At 33.5% G+C, this 17,540-nt stretch overlaps 1 protein-coding gene across 5 annotated transcripts in view; it reads left to right on the forward strand.

Moving 5' to 3' along the window:
* Window positions 1–17,540, forward strand: part of IFT80 (intraflagellar transport 80) — a 146,439-nt gene that overhangs the window by 109,330 nt on the left and 19,569 nt on the right. For all 5 annotated transcript variants that reach the window (XM_073232147.1, XM_036997847.2, XM_073232146.1 and 2 more), the window contains 6 exons: window positions 885–1,020; window positions 2,112–2,259; window positions 3,326–3,497; window positions 4,441–4,530; window positions 4,632–4,804; window positions 13,246–13,369. In XM_073232147.1, the coding sequence (XP_073088248.1) occupies window positions 885–1,020; window positions 2,112–2,259; window positions 3,326–3,497; window positions 4,441–4,530; window positions 4,632–4,804; window positions 13,246–13,369 (843 nt within the window). The remainder of the gene's footprint in view (window positions 1–884; window positions 1,021–2,111; window positions 2,260–3,325; window positions 3,498–4,440; window positions 4,531–4,631; window positions 4,805–13,245; window positions 13,370–17,540) is intronic.

Here is a 17,540-nt window from a genome sequence, read left to right on the forward strand (position 1 = left end):
AAGTGTTATGATAGTATACTTAAATACCAAAACTTGATGGAGTGATCATGATTCTTGTTAAATTCACAGATCCTAGCAAGTCTTCAGACATAGTAAGCAGCAAATAAATCCCTCTATTATTGAATTGAAATCAATCTGTATTGAACCATTTCTATGTTATAGGGAAATTCATTTCACTAGTTAGGATAACAGTCTAATAAATTAATGCAGTATGCCAGAAATACTTTATTATTGTGGACAGAACATTAATCTTTCAGTCAGAAGTCTGGGTTTTAAATTCTAGATATGCTTGTTACTAGCTCTCTGAGCAAAATCACTTTATGGCTATGTATCTTAGTCTTCTCATCTGCAAAGTAAGCTAAGTATAATATCTGCATCACAAGATTGTTTCTTATTGCACAGGAAATGTGAAAGAATCATAAAAGGCTCTAAAAATATATTTCCACAAATCTATTCTTACAAATCTTGAAAATATAGGTAATCTACTGAGAGTAAATTTTGATATGAAGAACTTTCTAATCAAAATAGACCTCGCAGTTGATACGTGACTTGTCTCACCCTTTCACCCTGACTACTGAAGGTAGAGCAGGAGAAAGGATGGAAATGTTTCTCAGCTTACAGTTTCAAAAATACTACATTATATTGTAGTGTTTTAAGGGGCATCTTTCCCTTGTAAATAAAACAAAGTAACTGCTCTTTAGCTTTTGAATTATTAGTATATTAGTAGTTTAAAATTATTTAACAGGAACATTTTATCATTGTAAGTAGGACAGTGATGTTTAATTGAGCTTTAAGGAAACAAATGTTCTTGTAATTAAATAATTAAAATGGTCTGATGTCAATCACTAAAACTAATCCAGTATTTTCATTTTTTTAAATTTTAGAATGAAATTTTAGAAATTGCTCTGGATCAAAAGGGACTTACCAATGATAGAAAAATTGCTTTCATTGATAAAAATAGAGACCTCTGTATTACCTCAGTGAAACGATTTGGGAAGGAAGAACAAATTATCAAACTTGGTAAAATAATTGTAATAAATTTACAATTTTGATTACTTTCTATTTTTTAGATTTACTCTGTCATATATTACACTAAATAGCTTTTTTCTTGAATAAATCTATGACTAATGCTTTGCTCTTACAACATTTCTTAACTATGTAATGCCATTTAAATAACAAGTCTTTAGCTGTAGCTAAATTGACATTGCAAGAAAAACTTGCAAATTAAAAATATAATGGTTCCTGGGGGATAAGAGGATAGGCAAAACAGGTGAAAGGTATCAAGAGGCAAAAACTTCCAGTTATAGAATAAGTCACAGGGATGAAAGGTACAGCATGGGGAATATATTGAGTAATACTGTCATAACTTGGTATGGTGACTATACTTATCATGGTGAGCATATTGTAATGAATATAAATGTTAATCATTGTGTTATATACTTGAAACTATTATAGTATTAAGACAGCTGTACTGCAACTAAAAAATACAATGATTCTATGTAAAATATTTCCTTAAATTTTTAAGTGAATTTTTGTGTGTGTTTTCACCGTTATATAATTAGAAAATAGTCATACCTACCAGAAATTACATGGGGTTTTGTATGCCCGCTGGCTGGTTTTAGAGGTATATTCTATTTGTTTTCTATTATAATGTTTTTATTCTTTTTTTTATTAAGGTGTCATTGATTTACAATCTTATGAAGGTTTCACATGACCAACATGTGGTTACTACATTCACCCATATTATCAAGTCCCCCCGACACACCCCATTACAGTCACTGTCCATCAGCGTAGTAAGATGCTATAGACTCACTACTTGTCTTCTCTGTGCTATACTGCCTTTCCCATGGCGCCCCCACATTATGTGTGCTAATCATAATATCCCTTAATCCCCTTCTCCCTCCCTCCCCACCTCCCCCACCAACCCCTTTTCCCTTTGGTAACTGCTAGTTCCTTACTGGAGTCTGAGTCTGCTGCTGTTTTATTCCTTCAGTTTTACTTTGTTGTTATACTCCATAAATGAGTGAAATCATTTGATACTTGTTAGAAGGTATATTTTTAATGCTTAGATAATGTAGCTAATTGTATGTTATCATTCTTTTTAAAATAAGGAACAATGGTGCATACTTTGGCATGGAATGATACATGCAATATCCTTTGTGGACTTCAAGACACTCGATTTACAGTGTGGTATTACCCCAACACAGTTTATGTGGACAGAGACATTTTGCCTAAAACATTATATGAAAGGGATGCAAGGTAACATTTCACTGCATGGAATTGTTTATTGTACTAAATAAAACTAATAGAGTGTCATGTTTTTGTCTCTAATTTCAGTCCTCAAAGTATCTTTTACTTTACTCAGTGAATTAAATAATTTGTTCAGCTAAAGTTAGCTTAATGAGATTTAAGTGATGGAATTGAGTTGAAAGTATTGCATAATACTATTATTTATTTATTTATTCTTTATATGAATATATCTTTCCTTATGTGAATGTAATTTTCAAGCTTAATATTCAATAGTAACTTGGGTTATTTTTTTTTTCAATGTGATTTAGTGATTTTACTGTAGGCACTTTTAAAAGATTTTTCAGTGATACACAACCTTTATTCTGTTCTGCATTATCTTTGACCTTAAGACTTTCAGGAATATGTCTTTAGACTTGAATTTCTAAATTAATATTAAACAATATATATATAAGGTTACTGAAAAAATTTTTATATGCTTCAGAAAATCAATTGCATTTATATTCCTTAATTCTCTAAGAAACAGTAAGGAAGTCTCTCATTCTTAACAAAACAGGGATACAAAAGCTATTCAACTCCAAACCTTAGCTTAACTTTCAAATCTATTTTGAGTTCATTTTTTAATGTTCAGGTTCACTACTTAGCAAAACCAGAGGCATCATTTAAAAAGTATTTAAACTAATGAAGAGAAATCAGTCTCTTAAAATTCTTTTTTTATTATGAGAAAATAATCTTGGAATCAGCTTAATTTTTAATGGTTTATACTTTTAAAAGCTGAAGCTGAGTGATGTAATCATTTGTGTAATTTACTTTATGACTTAGAAAAGAAGATCATTTCAAATTATTTTAGGCATAGCTCTCAAATATGTAATAATTTTTGCCACAGTAAACTTTTATATATTTTGCTCTAAGTGTATATGGCAAATTAGATTCAAATGTTAATTTGAATATATACATTATCTCTGGAGCATTTGGGAGGTTGGAGACTTGATATATATATCAGGGTCAACTCCCCAAATTTAATACACATGAAAAATTTTGCTCAGAACATAAATTCCACTTTGCTTTTTTTCAACAGTGAATTTAGTAAAAATCCCCATATTGTGAGTTTTGTTGGAAATCAGGTAATTATAAGAAGAGCTGATGGCTCACTGGTTCACATCAATATATCACCATATCCTGCTATTCTCCATGAGTATGTAAGCAGTTCAAAATGGGAAGATGCTGTAAGACTTTGTCGCTTTGTTAAGGTACTTTACATTTCCGGTCCATAATTGTGTATATATTGTGTTTTAGTTTACAAAATATCTTTGTGCAAGATGAAAAATGATAACAGCTAAAGGCTGAAAAATGGCAAATGAGATCACATCTTTTTTTAATAAGTGAAGACATGAATGATACAGAAGGATAGATGCTGCTGTGTTCTGAAGAAGGTATAATTAAAATGAGTAGTTTCTCTATACTGATGCATATAAAAATTTCCTGTGGAACTTTTTTTAGTAGTCAGATTCCCAAGTTGTCCTCCCACAGAGATTCTAGTGTATGAGATCTGGGGTGGAGCCTGGGCATATTTTAAAGTTCTTCACGTGATTTGTACAGCTAAGGTTAAGAACCTCTGTTTTAGATCAGCATTTCCCAACCTGGTTGAATTCAGTGTTTTCCAAACATATTTGACCATAGAACTCTTACTTTATATTGGTTAATATCTTATAGAATACATTTTTGTGAATAATTTTTAGATGTTTTTCCTTACCATGGATTGTTTGTGGCAATCTGCTATAATAGCATTGTCTAAGAACCTCATTATTTCTTTGGTCCTCCTGTAAATGACATTCTTTGACATCTCATCAAAAAGACTGGAGATAACCTTGAGTTGTTAAAAGTATATTGTAAATTCAAAAATAAATCTTTGGTAATTAAAAGTGAAAAATTTCAAAAAATTTATTCAAAAGAAATTCCCTATGTGTTATTAATATATCTTAACAAAGTAGCCACCATAAATTTCCACATTATTAATTTATTAAATGATTAGTTATTTCAGTGCCATGCTCAATAGTTTTTAATTTTTCAATTAAAATATAATCTTATATAATATAAAATATCTTATAGTAATCATATGTATTTTAGATTAATATTTATTTTAAGGCAGTTCAGCCACATAGTTAAAATAATTGTTTTTGTATTTCATTTTAGGAGCAAACCATGTGGGCTTGCCTAGCTGCTATGGCGGTTTCTAATCGAGATATGCCTACTGCAGAAATAGCCTATGCAGCAATTGGTGAAGTAAGTAATGTTTACATATGTGTGTATGTTTGTGTGTTTTCCTTACCATCTAATTTGTTGTATTTATTATTATCCACTTCAAATATTTTTTCTATTTTTAGATTGATAAGGTTCAATATATCAATTCCATAAAAGATCTTCCATCTAAAGAATCAAAAATGGCCCACATATTAATGTTTAGTGGAAACATACAGGAGGCTGAAATAGTACTTCTTCAGGCTGGCCTTATTTATCAAGCAATCCAGATCAATATTAATCTCTACAACTGGGAAAGGTAATAAAAATGTTTTTCATCAAATCCAAAACCTGGTTTATCTTAATATGTTCTTCTATTTATACTTAATAAGTTATATTTTTCACTGTACTTACTAGTTTGCTAACATGACAGAAGGATGTCTTCACATTTACATTTGTGACTAGCTTGCCATTTGTGAGGAGCATGCCTTTTTGGAATCATGATTGATTAGAAGTTGGGATGTGAACAAGATAAGAGAGTCTAAAAATCCAAATTTCTGATTTCATAACTGGGTAGATGGTGATAATAATATTAGCAGATTTGGAAGGGAATATAGTGAAGTGGTTGGGTTAGATTTGAAGTATTTGTGAAGAGATATGTGATAATAGTTGAATAATGGACCTGAAGCTCAGGAGAAAGATTTGAACTGGAGATGAAGATTTAGGAGTTATCAGCAAATGAATCATAGTTGAAGCTAGAAGAATGAATGTAATTGTCTGGTGAATGTGTGGAAAAAGAACTACATTTATGGGATGGGTGAAAGAAGAAAAATCTGAAAGACTGAGATAAAGCAGTCGGGCAAGCAGAAAGAAGAATCAAGAAAGATTTGTGATGCTAAAGAAAAAAGATGAGAGGATTTGTAATGAATGTTCAGTAGTAACCCTTCCCCACTAGATTAGGCTTTGGGACAGATTGCTTTCTGAGACAGTGGCATGGTGTTTTTCTCTGTGACATTAGGTTTCCCTATTCATTCTCTCAGTTATGGATCTCTCAGTGAACAAGGTTGAAGTGTTTATACACACGTGAAGTTACTATGTTATAAAATTGGCATGATAATTTTTCCAGGTTCAAAATGTTTTCCATCATCTTTGTCTCTTCCTGGGCTCAAAAATAACATACAAGTCTTTCAATTACAGGCCCCTTACTTATAATTCCGTTAGATTAGAATTTTATAGATAACCTATTTCTATCTTTCCCTTGAATAGAATAAATAAAAATGGCAGACAGTTAATTTTGTCCCTTACAAATTATAATCTATTTAATGTATGCAGTAATGATGTATACTCTTCATACAATTCAGCCACTCTGTTTCTATCCTTTATTTACACAAATTCACTGTCATTGTTTAGCTGTAGAAAGGATACAAAAGATGTTTTTAGTTCTGCAAACATATATAGGCCATTGTCCTTTTCCTCAACTTATGTATAATTTATACATTTTTAAAGTAACTAGTTTGGAAGGAGACAGTATGAATAATATTGTTAAAACTCTATAGTAAATAACCAGTAGAAAACTGTATATATCATTACTAGGTTATGAGTTCCATGAGAAATAGGGAAGAATTGCATTTACAGCATATATTCAACTTTTATTTTTGAGAAAAATTAATGTTGATAAATATTAGCCACTTCTATTTACATAGCACTCTGAACACTATACATATAGCAAATATTTCTTTAATGATTTTCACCTTAAAAGGGTTACAACCTACTTAAGTATACCATTTTTTTAAATTCATAATAGTAAGTCCTCTATTTATTGAATGCTTTGATGTGCCAAGGACTATGCTAAACACTTTCCATATATTACCTCATTTGGTCATCACAGCATTTCACAAATGAGGAAGTTGAGGCTAACTCATAAGTAAGAGGCAGATCTAGGATTTGAACCTGAGCCTTCTAGTATCAAAGAGGACCTGAAGTTTCTAGTATTACCAAGGAGTTAAATATGTCCTGCTGGTACCATTACTTACATTGTTTCTTTTTGGATTGCTGTTTATCCCTTTCATTATTTATCTTTGTATGTATTTACATCATTTCTTCCCTTTCAGATTATACATTTCTTGAAGGACAGAAACATTTTACATTGTCTATAGATAACATTAATATTCATGCTCTTAATGTTCAGGCAATACTTAATCATTTTGCAGTGCTCCTCTACAAGCACTGGCTTTGAGTGTAGGTGTCATAGCAGGAAGATGAGCTTATTTGCCTCTGATGGCTTCAGTTTATGGCCTGTAATACAGCCTGCTGGACATTTCATGTACCTCTTTGACCTAAGTGAAAATTACCTTTTCCCAGAGGATACCCCTGCTCTACCAGTCCCTTCAGGTGGAGTCAGAGTCTTTCTTACTCCACATTTCCTTAGAATCTGGATGTGAGTAGAGTTGGTGCCTTTTTGCCTCCCCCATCTTTGCGTCTCACAAAATCTCTGATCCTTTGAGACTTTGTCATGTGACCACACTTATTCTCTGCTGTAACTTCACATCTTCCCTACTCTCCCTATATCCTGCTCTCTCTGCACTTGCCTTTCCCTCTCAGTTTTCAGCACATGACGCTACCTTAAGATATTAGATCACAGGGAGAGGAAAAACAAGGGGGGCAAAGAGAGTGCAGTGGGAAGGAGAATGAACACTGGGTGCTCCTCCATTTCTCCTATCTACCTGGCATCTCCTTTTCCTGTGCTTCTTGCTTTTTATCTAAACTATAAACCAATGGGTTGGTCCAATGCTGGTAGACTTCTGTGTCTACATGATAAGATGATAAAGATCAGGAGCATTGATACAGGATTCTAATTACTACTTATACACTTAAGACTCCCAAATATGCATCTCTCTTCTAGCCCTCTGCCCTGACCATATTTACTTCAAGAACACAATTATCCATCTGACTACTCATCATTTCCACTGGGTCTCTCAAATATCGGAGTTCATATTTATATATCTATTCCCTCATAATCTTGGTCCATTTCCAGAGTAGTCTATCTTTTCAGTCTACACAAAGCTGGCAATTTAGGAGTTACTTTTGATGTTTTCTTTACGCTCCTTTCCGCCACACCAGCTATCAATCGTTTTTCTTCCCTAATACCTCTTATACTCATTGACTTCACTTCCAGCACCCTGTCTAAGCTGGCCCAAGTTTTTATTGGTATAACATTATCACTGATCTTTCTGCATCTACTCTGACCCTTGTCTGTCCATCTTTTTACACCGTAGTCATAATGATCTTTTCATAAAGGAGATCTTTATCACTCTTGATCAAGGTCATGCCACTCTTGATCTCTGACTCACTTTAAGTGAAATCCATCACATTTAGCATAAATATCAAGGACTATATAAGAAGTGACTTTAAATACTCAGCAGAAGTAATTATAGTAATAAAAGAAAATTTCAAGAAGCTTTTATATATTATCTTCATTTCTAAATTATACAGATATTTCTGAAATCATTCAGAATATTTGTTCCTATCACATATTCATTCAGCCAGTATTTGTTGAGTGTTTGCATATTTAGATACTACATGGAGTGTCAGGCATATTTAGATACTACATGGAGATCTTAAAACAACAGCAGTCTTTTGATGAAATGTCTGGTCATTTCAAATGTGCTTGTCCCAAAGTGTTGTTGAATGGGAAAAGGGCAAATGTAGTGATTTGAGAATAGGGGCTTTGGATTCAGACCTGGGTTTGATTTCCAGTTCTGCACTTACTAGTTTTGTGATCTTGGACAGGTTACTGAGGCTCTGTAAGCATCAGTTTCCTTATGTTTATTTTTTAATTAAAATTTTTAAAGATTTAAAAATACATTCAAAAAAATACATACCACTTTTATATTTTAATAAATGAAATTCAAATATCACTTTAAAGTATTTATTTTTATTGAGGTACATACAATTAAATGTACAAGTCTTATGTACAAGTTGATAAATTTTGACATGTGTCTACATGTAACTACTGCCCAGATCAACATGTCATTCTCCCTAATTTTTCCCCCTTCCCCTGTTATACCCATCCCCCGACCCTGTTTCCTTATGTTTAAAATTGTGATAATAACAAAACCTCATGTTTCTTCTTAAGATTGAATAGTGTGTTAAAATATCTTAGCATACATATACATAGTAAGCCTTCAATAAATGGTGGCTGTTATTCATTCCTTATTTATTGAGTGTCTCTAATCTGAGAGGTTTTATGCACTGGAGATTCAGCAAATGAGCAAAATTACAAAGTTCTGTGAAAACAATTTTGATTCTAAATGGTATGCCTAAGATGAAAAGGTAGAAGTAAGAGGAATAGATGTTTGGATCCAATATAAGAGTCAATTTACAACTGCATAATCCAAAGAATAGCCTACCTAGAGAGAATAATCCCTATCTGTGAAAATATTCAAACATAGGATGAATGATGAAATTATGTGATTAATTAATTCATTCATTCATTAATAGAATTCTTGTGTGCCTATCTATATATATGGTGGTCTTTTTAAAAAGATCTCATTTTTCTTCACATGTATTTCTCTTTTCTCCTGGGAGTAAGTAAGTAATCCTTATAAACTAAGACTTCCAGAATTGGTTTATATTATCAAATAGTGTTTTAAGAATTTGGGGGTAGTGTTTATATTCCAAGGAAGGCTGGCAGGGCTTGATTTGTCTGTGTCTTTTAGCAACAAGGTAAGCCCACATTTCTTACCTGTGTAGACAAAAACTGTACCAGATGGTAGATGGTGTATGGAGAGGATGGGGTGGTGATTAAGCTGCCTGATAATATGGGTTTGCTGAGTTTTAATTACCCCTCTCTAGTTCAAGAGTCCAGCAGGGAGTGGGATATATAGTTTGAGAGGTCCTAGACATTGAGGGAAAGCCACTGGAAAAATTAATCAGCCTAAGGAGAAGCTGAGGCCAAAAGTATGGCTAAGATTACCTATGAGAATTTAAAGAATGAAAAAAAAAAGGGTAGCAGGCAGCTCTCTCTTGAAACCAACACTTAATGGTCCAGTTTAAGAGGAGCATTTGGCAATAGAGATTGAGGGGGAACCAAAAAGATGGAATTTTAAAAACTGTTTACTATGGCAAATGTCAAAAATATACAAAAGTCAAAAGAATAGTGTAATGAACCCCCATGTATACATCGCTCAGCTTTAACAGTTATCAATTTGTGAATAATCTCTACCCTCCTCCACTTCTCCCCCACCATTTTTTTTTAAATTTTGGTATCATTAATCTATAATTACATGAAGGACATTATGTTTACTAGGCTTCCCCCTTCACCAAGTCCCCCCCACATCCCCGTTCACAGTCACTGTCCATCAACATAGTAAGATGCTGTAAAATCACTACTCTCCCCCACCATTTTTTAAAAGCAGATCCTAGTCATCATATCATCCATAAATATTTCAGTATGTATCTCAAGTTTTTAAAAAAATCTAGCCACAATACCATGATCATACTTAAAAAAGTTAATGATTATATTCAGTGTTCTTATGTATCTGTCTCATAAATGTTTTGTTTTGTTTTATTTTATGGTTGGTTTGATTCAGGATCCAAAAAGCATACATATATTGTGATTGATTGATATGTTCTTAAGTTTCTTTTAACCTATACGTTCTCCTATGTCCATTCTGTGTTCTTACAACTTATCCATTGCAGAAACTGGGCCTATAGAATTTCCCATAGTCTGGACTTTGTTGATTGCGTATTTGTGGTATCATTTAACATGTTCCTCTACTCACTGAATTAGCTGTAAATTGGTGCTGAACCTAGAAACTTGATTAGGTTTAGGTTGTTGTTGTTTTTCTCCCTTTTGGTAAGTCTCCATCAGAGGTGGTAGTGTGTATATTTCTATAATGACTCGTTGTCTATCTTTTTGTGATGTTAGCAGCCATTGATGATCATTGTGTAGATCTATTAATTAATTATGGTAGTACTCTAATTCTATCCTTCTACAGTTCTTGAAGGATAGAGGTTAAGCACTGAGTGCTAAATATATTTAGATTGCTTATGAAATCCCTGAATTTCTAAATTTGTTTAATCCTTTTGAAGGGAACAGATTTTATTTTGCTAATATATGTTATTCCATTTGAGAAGCACAGTCTTGCTTGTTTGTGCTTTTGTCATTCATATTTGAATTTGAAAACTGCCTGAAACATAATAGGATGCAGCCCTTGAAGAGGTGTAGGTAAGCATGTAGTCTACCTGACATTCACTTTGGACATTTGGTGGTAGTCTGTTCTTAAAACCTGGAGTTAAGAGAGGTAGAAACTAGAAACTGCAAGTTTACATGTTGATCCTTTATGTAAGTATTAATGAAAGTAATTTCTCTACTTATACCAGTTATATAAAGTAATTTTGCTTCATTCAATTTATGCAAAAAAATCATATTTTGAAGTTATAACATCTTCTTATATAACTTGCTTCTATTTAAAATCAGAGACGATACATGGATTTATTCCAGCCCTATCATCTAATGTCACATTTGTTGGTTGCCAAATAACCATTTTAAAGCTAGAGACATAATGTTCCTATAACTCTTACATAATTTGGAGTGAATTCCCTTCTAAATTTGACAAGGAAACTATTTTTTCTCCAGTGTGTGCTTGTTGAGTACTTTAAAATAGCATGTATTATTTGAATGATTACCTTTAGCCATTTCTCTTCAATCAGATAATACATATAATAATGACTCTAATGATAGATAGGATAGTATCTAAATGTAGGATTGGATAGCATATTCCATCCTTTCAACATAATTCAGTGTGTTGATGTTCCATAACAAAGTATCTCTGGAATTTTTGAAAAGTCCCAACCCAAAATGGATGTTCATGTACTCCCCACTTAGAACGCTTTTAGTTTTATGCGATCAAGAACTCCTTCCCCACCACGTACAATCACAAAGAAAGAACAGGAAATGGAAAAGGTGGCAAAGGGGTGGTTCACCAGAATCTCCGCTCACACATACACTGCTGGAATCAGAGCCATAGGGATATATAGGGGGATGATAGGGAAGAGAGTTAGGAGAATTAAGGCATCTTTACTTCTATTTCTCATCTTTTGAGCCTCTATAAACTATTTTTTGTCTTCTCTTATCTACCACTTTTCTTCCTCTATATTTCAGTACCTCTAAATTCTTTTCTGTATATCACCTTTTTCTCTGAAAGACTTAAAGTCACAGAGGAATGAGGAAATTTTATGTGACGGGTAGAAAATACTGACCCTTGGTGGGGATTTATAATGTGGGTAACTGTTGAACCACTGTGTTGGACATTTGAAACCAACATAAGGTTGTATATCAATGATACTTCAATAAAAGTAAAAAAAAAAATACTGACCCTTGGATTTAGCAATATGATTTATGTCAACATGTTTTTTATAAGGAATCATTGTGGTGCATTATTATTTGTATTACAGAAGACTTACATTCATAATCTTTTCATATTAAATCTTTAATACCTCTCTTAATTGTCAGTTAATTGTTAATTAATACACATGGCATATCTAAAATACTTTTTAAAGTGACTATTTAATTTAGGTCAAACCAAACAAAGCATGCTAAGAATGAAAAAGATATTCCTACCAAAAAGTTACGTGTTGCAAAAAATCTAGTTAGTAGTCAGTCTTGTCTAAAATAACGTATTTATAATAGTTGGCTCTGATAAATCATGACTGGCCTACTCAAAGGCATATGTTGTATTAGAAAGCAAGAGAACTTGGGTAATGTACTTTGACTGTTAAGAGGGCTATTTCCCATCCTTTAAAACAAGATGACAGTGATCAGTGTAAGAGAGTTATACTCTGCTGGATTCTTCCTGACTCAACTAATATGAATTATGCATAGGATCATGGGCTGAGATGCTGTCCAAAACCTACATACAAAAATAGATCTGGAACTGAGGATTAATCTTTTCATTTCCCTTGAAATTATCAATATGTAAATTTTTGTCTTTGGTGTTGTAGCACTGATTTAAGCAATTTATTTAGTTCTTGTCTGCTATTTATATGAAATATTACCTTAAAAATAATATAGTTGAATAAATTAATACATATTAGTTGGATTATAAAATTTTAATGGTTATTAACTTCTAAGAATCAAATGGCAAAAGGCATTTTGTCAGATATCCTTATATCTTATTTTCATAGTAATATTTTTAATTTGCTGTGTTAATAACATAAGGATATCAGTATTTAGTTGAATATTGAACAGAATAAATTATTTATAGACTTAGAAAAATGGTCAAGAAAATTGAACCACTTACACTGGGGGGTAGTTCATTCACTTGAGTTTTATTATGATTTCAATGAATTTTTCAATGCACATTTGCATACATATAGTCTATAGTACTATCACACAGAAATGAAACCAGATCTCCCTTCAATAAATGTATAGGTTGTAGAGAAAACTGACTCATAAATAATAATTAGAATACACTATAAGTAGTGCTGTAATAATAGTATACATAAAATGTGATGGAGTAAAGATAAGATAGTGGCAGTTTATTTCTACAAGGGGAGCTTGTCAAGGAGAAGAGGTCATGTTTTATCTGGACCTTGAAATACAAATAGGAATTTACACAATGTAGGGAATGGCCCTCTACTTGAGGTGTAAGTGGAGAGAACAACAGATCATTTGTCCAGCCCTCTCACCCCAAAACTACTCCCCATAGAGGCTATAATACAAGCAATACTAATAATCTGTTTTATTTCTCATTATAGGGCACTTGAATTGGCTGTAAAACACAAAACACATGTTGATACAGTTCTTGCTTACCGTCGAAAGTTTTTGGAGACATTTGGTAAACAGGAAACTAATAAACGATATTTGCAGTATGCAGAAGGTGTAAGTATTATACAGTATTTTGTAATAATGTAAATGCTTTATAAGTATATATAATATTCATCTAAATGAGCAAATTTGAATAATTCATAAATTCTTAAAAAATTACTTTTTACTTATGATGTAGTCTTATTTAGACTATATAATTACCTTATAAAACTTCTTTCTGGAATCTTACAGCCATGTTTGATTAGCTCAAGTCTATTTTCATTAATATTCAATTTATGTTAAAGTAATATTCAATTTATATTAATTGTAATTTTTAGATAAACAGTGTAAATGGCCAGGAGAAAGTCTTGCAACTCCTAATTTTGTCCTCCACCAGCTGTCCTGTTTGCTCTATGGGAAATAGATAAGCACAGAGGGCCCTGGCCAGAAAATTACACTTTCTCATTTTGCAGAATTCCAGGGAGCTAGTTTGCATCTTGAGAGGTGTCTAACTTAGGTAAACTTCACTGCCTAGAATCAAAGGAGGCTAAACCTTTGCCTCTCAGATTCCTACCAAAATCTCAGATTGTATCACTCCAATTAGAAGAAAGTCATTCTGGTACATATCAGCCCACAAGGAGAGCCAGAACTGAGACTGCTTGGGTGTCTGGAGCAGAACTGATTGTGGCCAACTTCCAATACTTCTAGACTCAGACTGCAGAAATAGAGCTCACTTCTAGCTATGCAGAATTAAAAGACTTGTAATCCCAAGACAGGGCCACCTTGCTCCTAGTTCTATGAACCAGTTGATTTCCTTAGCCTTTTATTCATTCATTCATTCAAAATATGTTTACAAGTACTCACTTTGTAGGTCAGGTACTATACTAGGTATTGAATCAGATACGGTCTCTCTCTTTGTGAAGCTTATAGACTATTGGGAGTGCTCCTCCTTGGAAACAGAATAAAATGGAATGTTTTGATCCATCGTAGTGGACAGAATAAATTTGAGAAACATTGGGAAGAGGGAAGAAGGGAGGAAGAAGGCACCTACAACTCCTACTAAAGCCACTATTATCCATTTAACATAGGAGTTGAAAAATTTAGTCATCCCCTCCTGTGGAGGGAAACTCCCAGTTCATCCCTACTGTAAGTCTTTTAACTGTGAGACTCCTTTTCTGGTCACACAAAACACTTCACTTCTAGTCACCAAGTATGTGTGTTTTTCTCCACATCAAGCAATTCTGCAACACTGGGTGGGGGAGGGGTCCTTTAACTGAACTCACTCAATTCTGACACTATGGGGAGAAGCATCAGATTCCACAAGTAAAGAGGTCAGTCTCACAAGAGTGTTCTGCCACCCCATCAGACTACATTCCGGTTCGCAGACTGATGGCAGCCAGCGCCCGAGTGCTCAGTGGCCCCGAGGATCATCACATCACTCCAACTTTGTGTTAGTTTTGAAAATATGATATGTTAAAACTGAGCACCCACCTTAAATTTATTGTGTCCTTTTTAAGCAGATTAATATTAGTGTGCTTTCTCTTCATCATCCTTGTCTTCAATTAAAAAAATATTTTCACATAGGGTGCTTTTGAGGATATAGAAAATACAGTTCTTACCCTTAAGGAAATTATAGTTTAGATAGCAAAAACTTAACACCGCTGCCTTCTTTCTCAATATAAATGTATTCAACTGTTACTAAAATGTAATGCTTCAATCACAAAAGTAGCAGAAATCTTAAAGTGGAATAACCAGAGCACATGACTTTTGGTGGTATTTTGTTCTTTTTTTCCTGAAACTATATAGGTTACTTTGAGTCTCTATGGCACTGTATTCTAGTATCTGCCTTTTTTTCTTCATAAATGTCATTTGGAATTTAAGTAGAAATCATATAGCAGTATTTTAAGATGAAAATTATTTTTGACTTAAAAATTCTCTATCTAAGCCAAAATTGTGATTATATAAACTATTTGAGAATTAAGAGTTGTATAAAAAAAGATTATTTTTAAAAATTAAGAAACTTATTCTAGATATGTGGTGAATCTAGTGGGCTCACAATGCATAACATGTTAAAGCTTATAAGAAATGACAAGTTTGATACACAGTCATACTTATGAGTCCTGAAATGTTATTTGGGCACTTCTAGTTTAAAATATGTTAATCTGAGAGTAGTATGAGGTAGACTGTCTTCTAAGAACCCCCCACTAGAGTTATTGTACCTGGTCTATAATAGCATTCAGTAAATATTTGTAAAGTAATTTGTAAGTCTGGCCAACAAAATTCACTACAGGAATATATTCAAGTTACTGAATACATACTCTGTGCAAGAAGGAAGTTGAAGACCAGGAAATGTTTAAAACATTATGCTAGGAGAAAGAAAAAAAAGTGAGAAAAACAAAGTAACATCTCATAAGCAGAATTTAAGAAAGTATAGAATTTTGAAGAAGATTCAGAAGAGTCAGCACTCTAGTTCAGACAAACCACTTTAGGCATAGCTGCTACCTAAGCTGCCTTACAATCTTCTCAGTCCTGAGATACAAAACTCAGGAGAGAAAATACTCAGAGATTGTTAAGTGATAGTTCATTTGCTGCATAGTTACCTTTCATTCATTCAATATTTCTTAAGCAATTCCTGAAAACAATGTACTCTCCTTGGCACTTGGGATATAATAGTAAACAGCAGACACTGATCCTGACCTTCTGAATCTTATAGTCAAGTGGAGGTGGTAATTATATAGTTAGTTATTAATTTCAATTGTGATAATTGCCTTGAAGGTGGTGCTATAAAACTTTATGAATGGGGAACCTGACCTAGGGTTTGTGGGGGATCAGCAAAGACTTTTCTAAGCAAAACAAGTGGTATTCAAACTGAGCTCTAAAGCATGAGTATAGAAGCTCACTAGGGCTGCGGGTGGGAGTGGGGATGGACATGTTCCAGGCAACAGGGAAGGCTGTGAAGTGGGAAAGAGTAAAGAGCAAAAGAGAGATTGATTCAGGTCTTTCAGAAGGCAAATTAAAGGTATTGGACTTTCTTCTAAGGCTTATGTGAAATCATTGAAAGGAAGTAACATGATCACTTCTGCCTTTTAAAATCTTGATTCTAAAAATAAATAGAAACTTACAGTTGTCATAAAATTATCTTGAGTAGGATTTTGTTAGGCAGTCAAAGGATATAATAAGAGAATGCAGGGATCTTGAAGAATGGGTAAAGAGTTCCTAGTAACTGCTCTGGGTGGTTGGAATATTGGTTGTGTTGGTACTGAATGAATCTTTTTTTTTTTATTAAGGTATCAGTGATATACACTCTTATGAAGGTTTCACATGAAAAACAATGTAGTTACTATATTCACCTGCTATTTCATCCCCATATACCATTAAAGTCCCTGTCTATCAGTGTAGTAAGATGCCACAAAGTCACTACTTCTCTGTGCTACACTGTCTTCCCCATAACTCCCCCCACACCATATGTACTAATCATAATACCCCTCAATCCCCTTCTCTGTTCCTCCCCACCCACACTCCCACACCCCTTCCCTTTGGTAACCACTAGTCCCTTCTTGGAGTCTGTGAGTCTGCTGCTGTTTTGTTCCTTCCGTTTTGCTTCCTTGTTATACTCCACAAATGAGGGAAATCATTTGGTACTTGTCTTACTCTGCCTTACTTATATCACTGAGCATAATACCCTCTAGCTCCGTCCATGTTCTTGCAAATGGTAGGATTTGTTTCTTTCTTATGGCTAAATAGTATTCCATTGTGTATATGTGTCACTTCTCCTTTATCCATTCATCTACTGATGGACACTTAGGTTGCTTCCATATCTTGGCTATTGTAAACAGTGCTGTGATAAACATAGGGTGCATATGTCTTTTTGACTCTGAGAAGTTGTGTTCTTTGGGTAAATTCCAAGGAGTGGAATTCCTGGGTCAAATGGTATTTTTATTTTTAGTTTTTTGAGAAACCTCCATATTGTTTTCCACAATGGTTGAACTAGTTTACATTCCCACCAGCAGTGTAGGATGGTTTCCTTTTCTCTGCAATCTCACCAGCACTTGTTGTTCTTAGTCTTTTCTATGTTGGCCATCCTAGCTGGTGTGAGGTAATATCTCATTGTGGTTTTAATTTTTTTAATTTGCATTTCCTTGATAATTAGCGATGTGGAGCATCTTTTCATGTGCCTGTTGGCCATCTGAGTTTCTTCTTTGGAGAAGTGTCTGTTCATATCCTCTGCCCATTTTTTAATAGGGTT

Source organism: Manis javanica, chromosome 3 (assembly GCF_040802235.1).
Source record: "Manis javanica isolate MJ-LG chromosome 3, MJ_LKY, whole genome shotgun sequence".
NCBI lineage: Eukaryota > Metazoa > Chordata > Mammalia > Pholidota > Manidae > Manis > Manis javanica.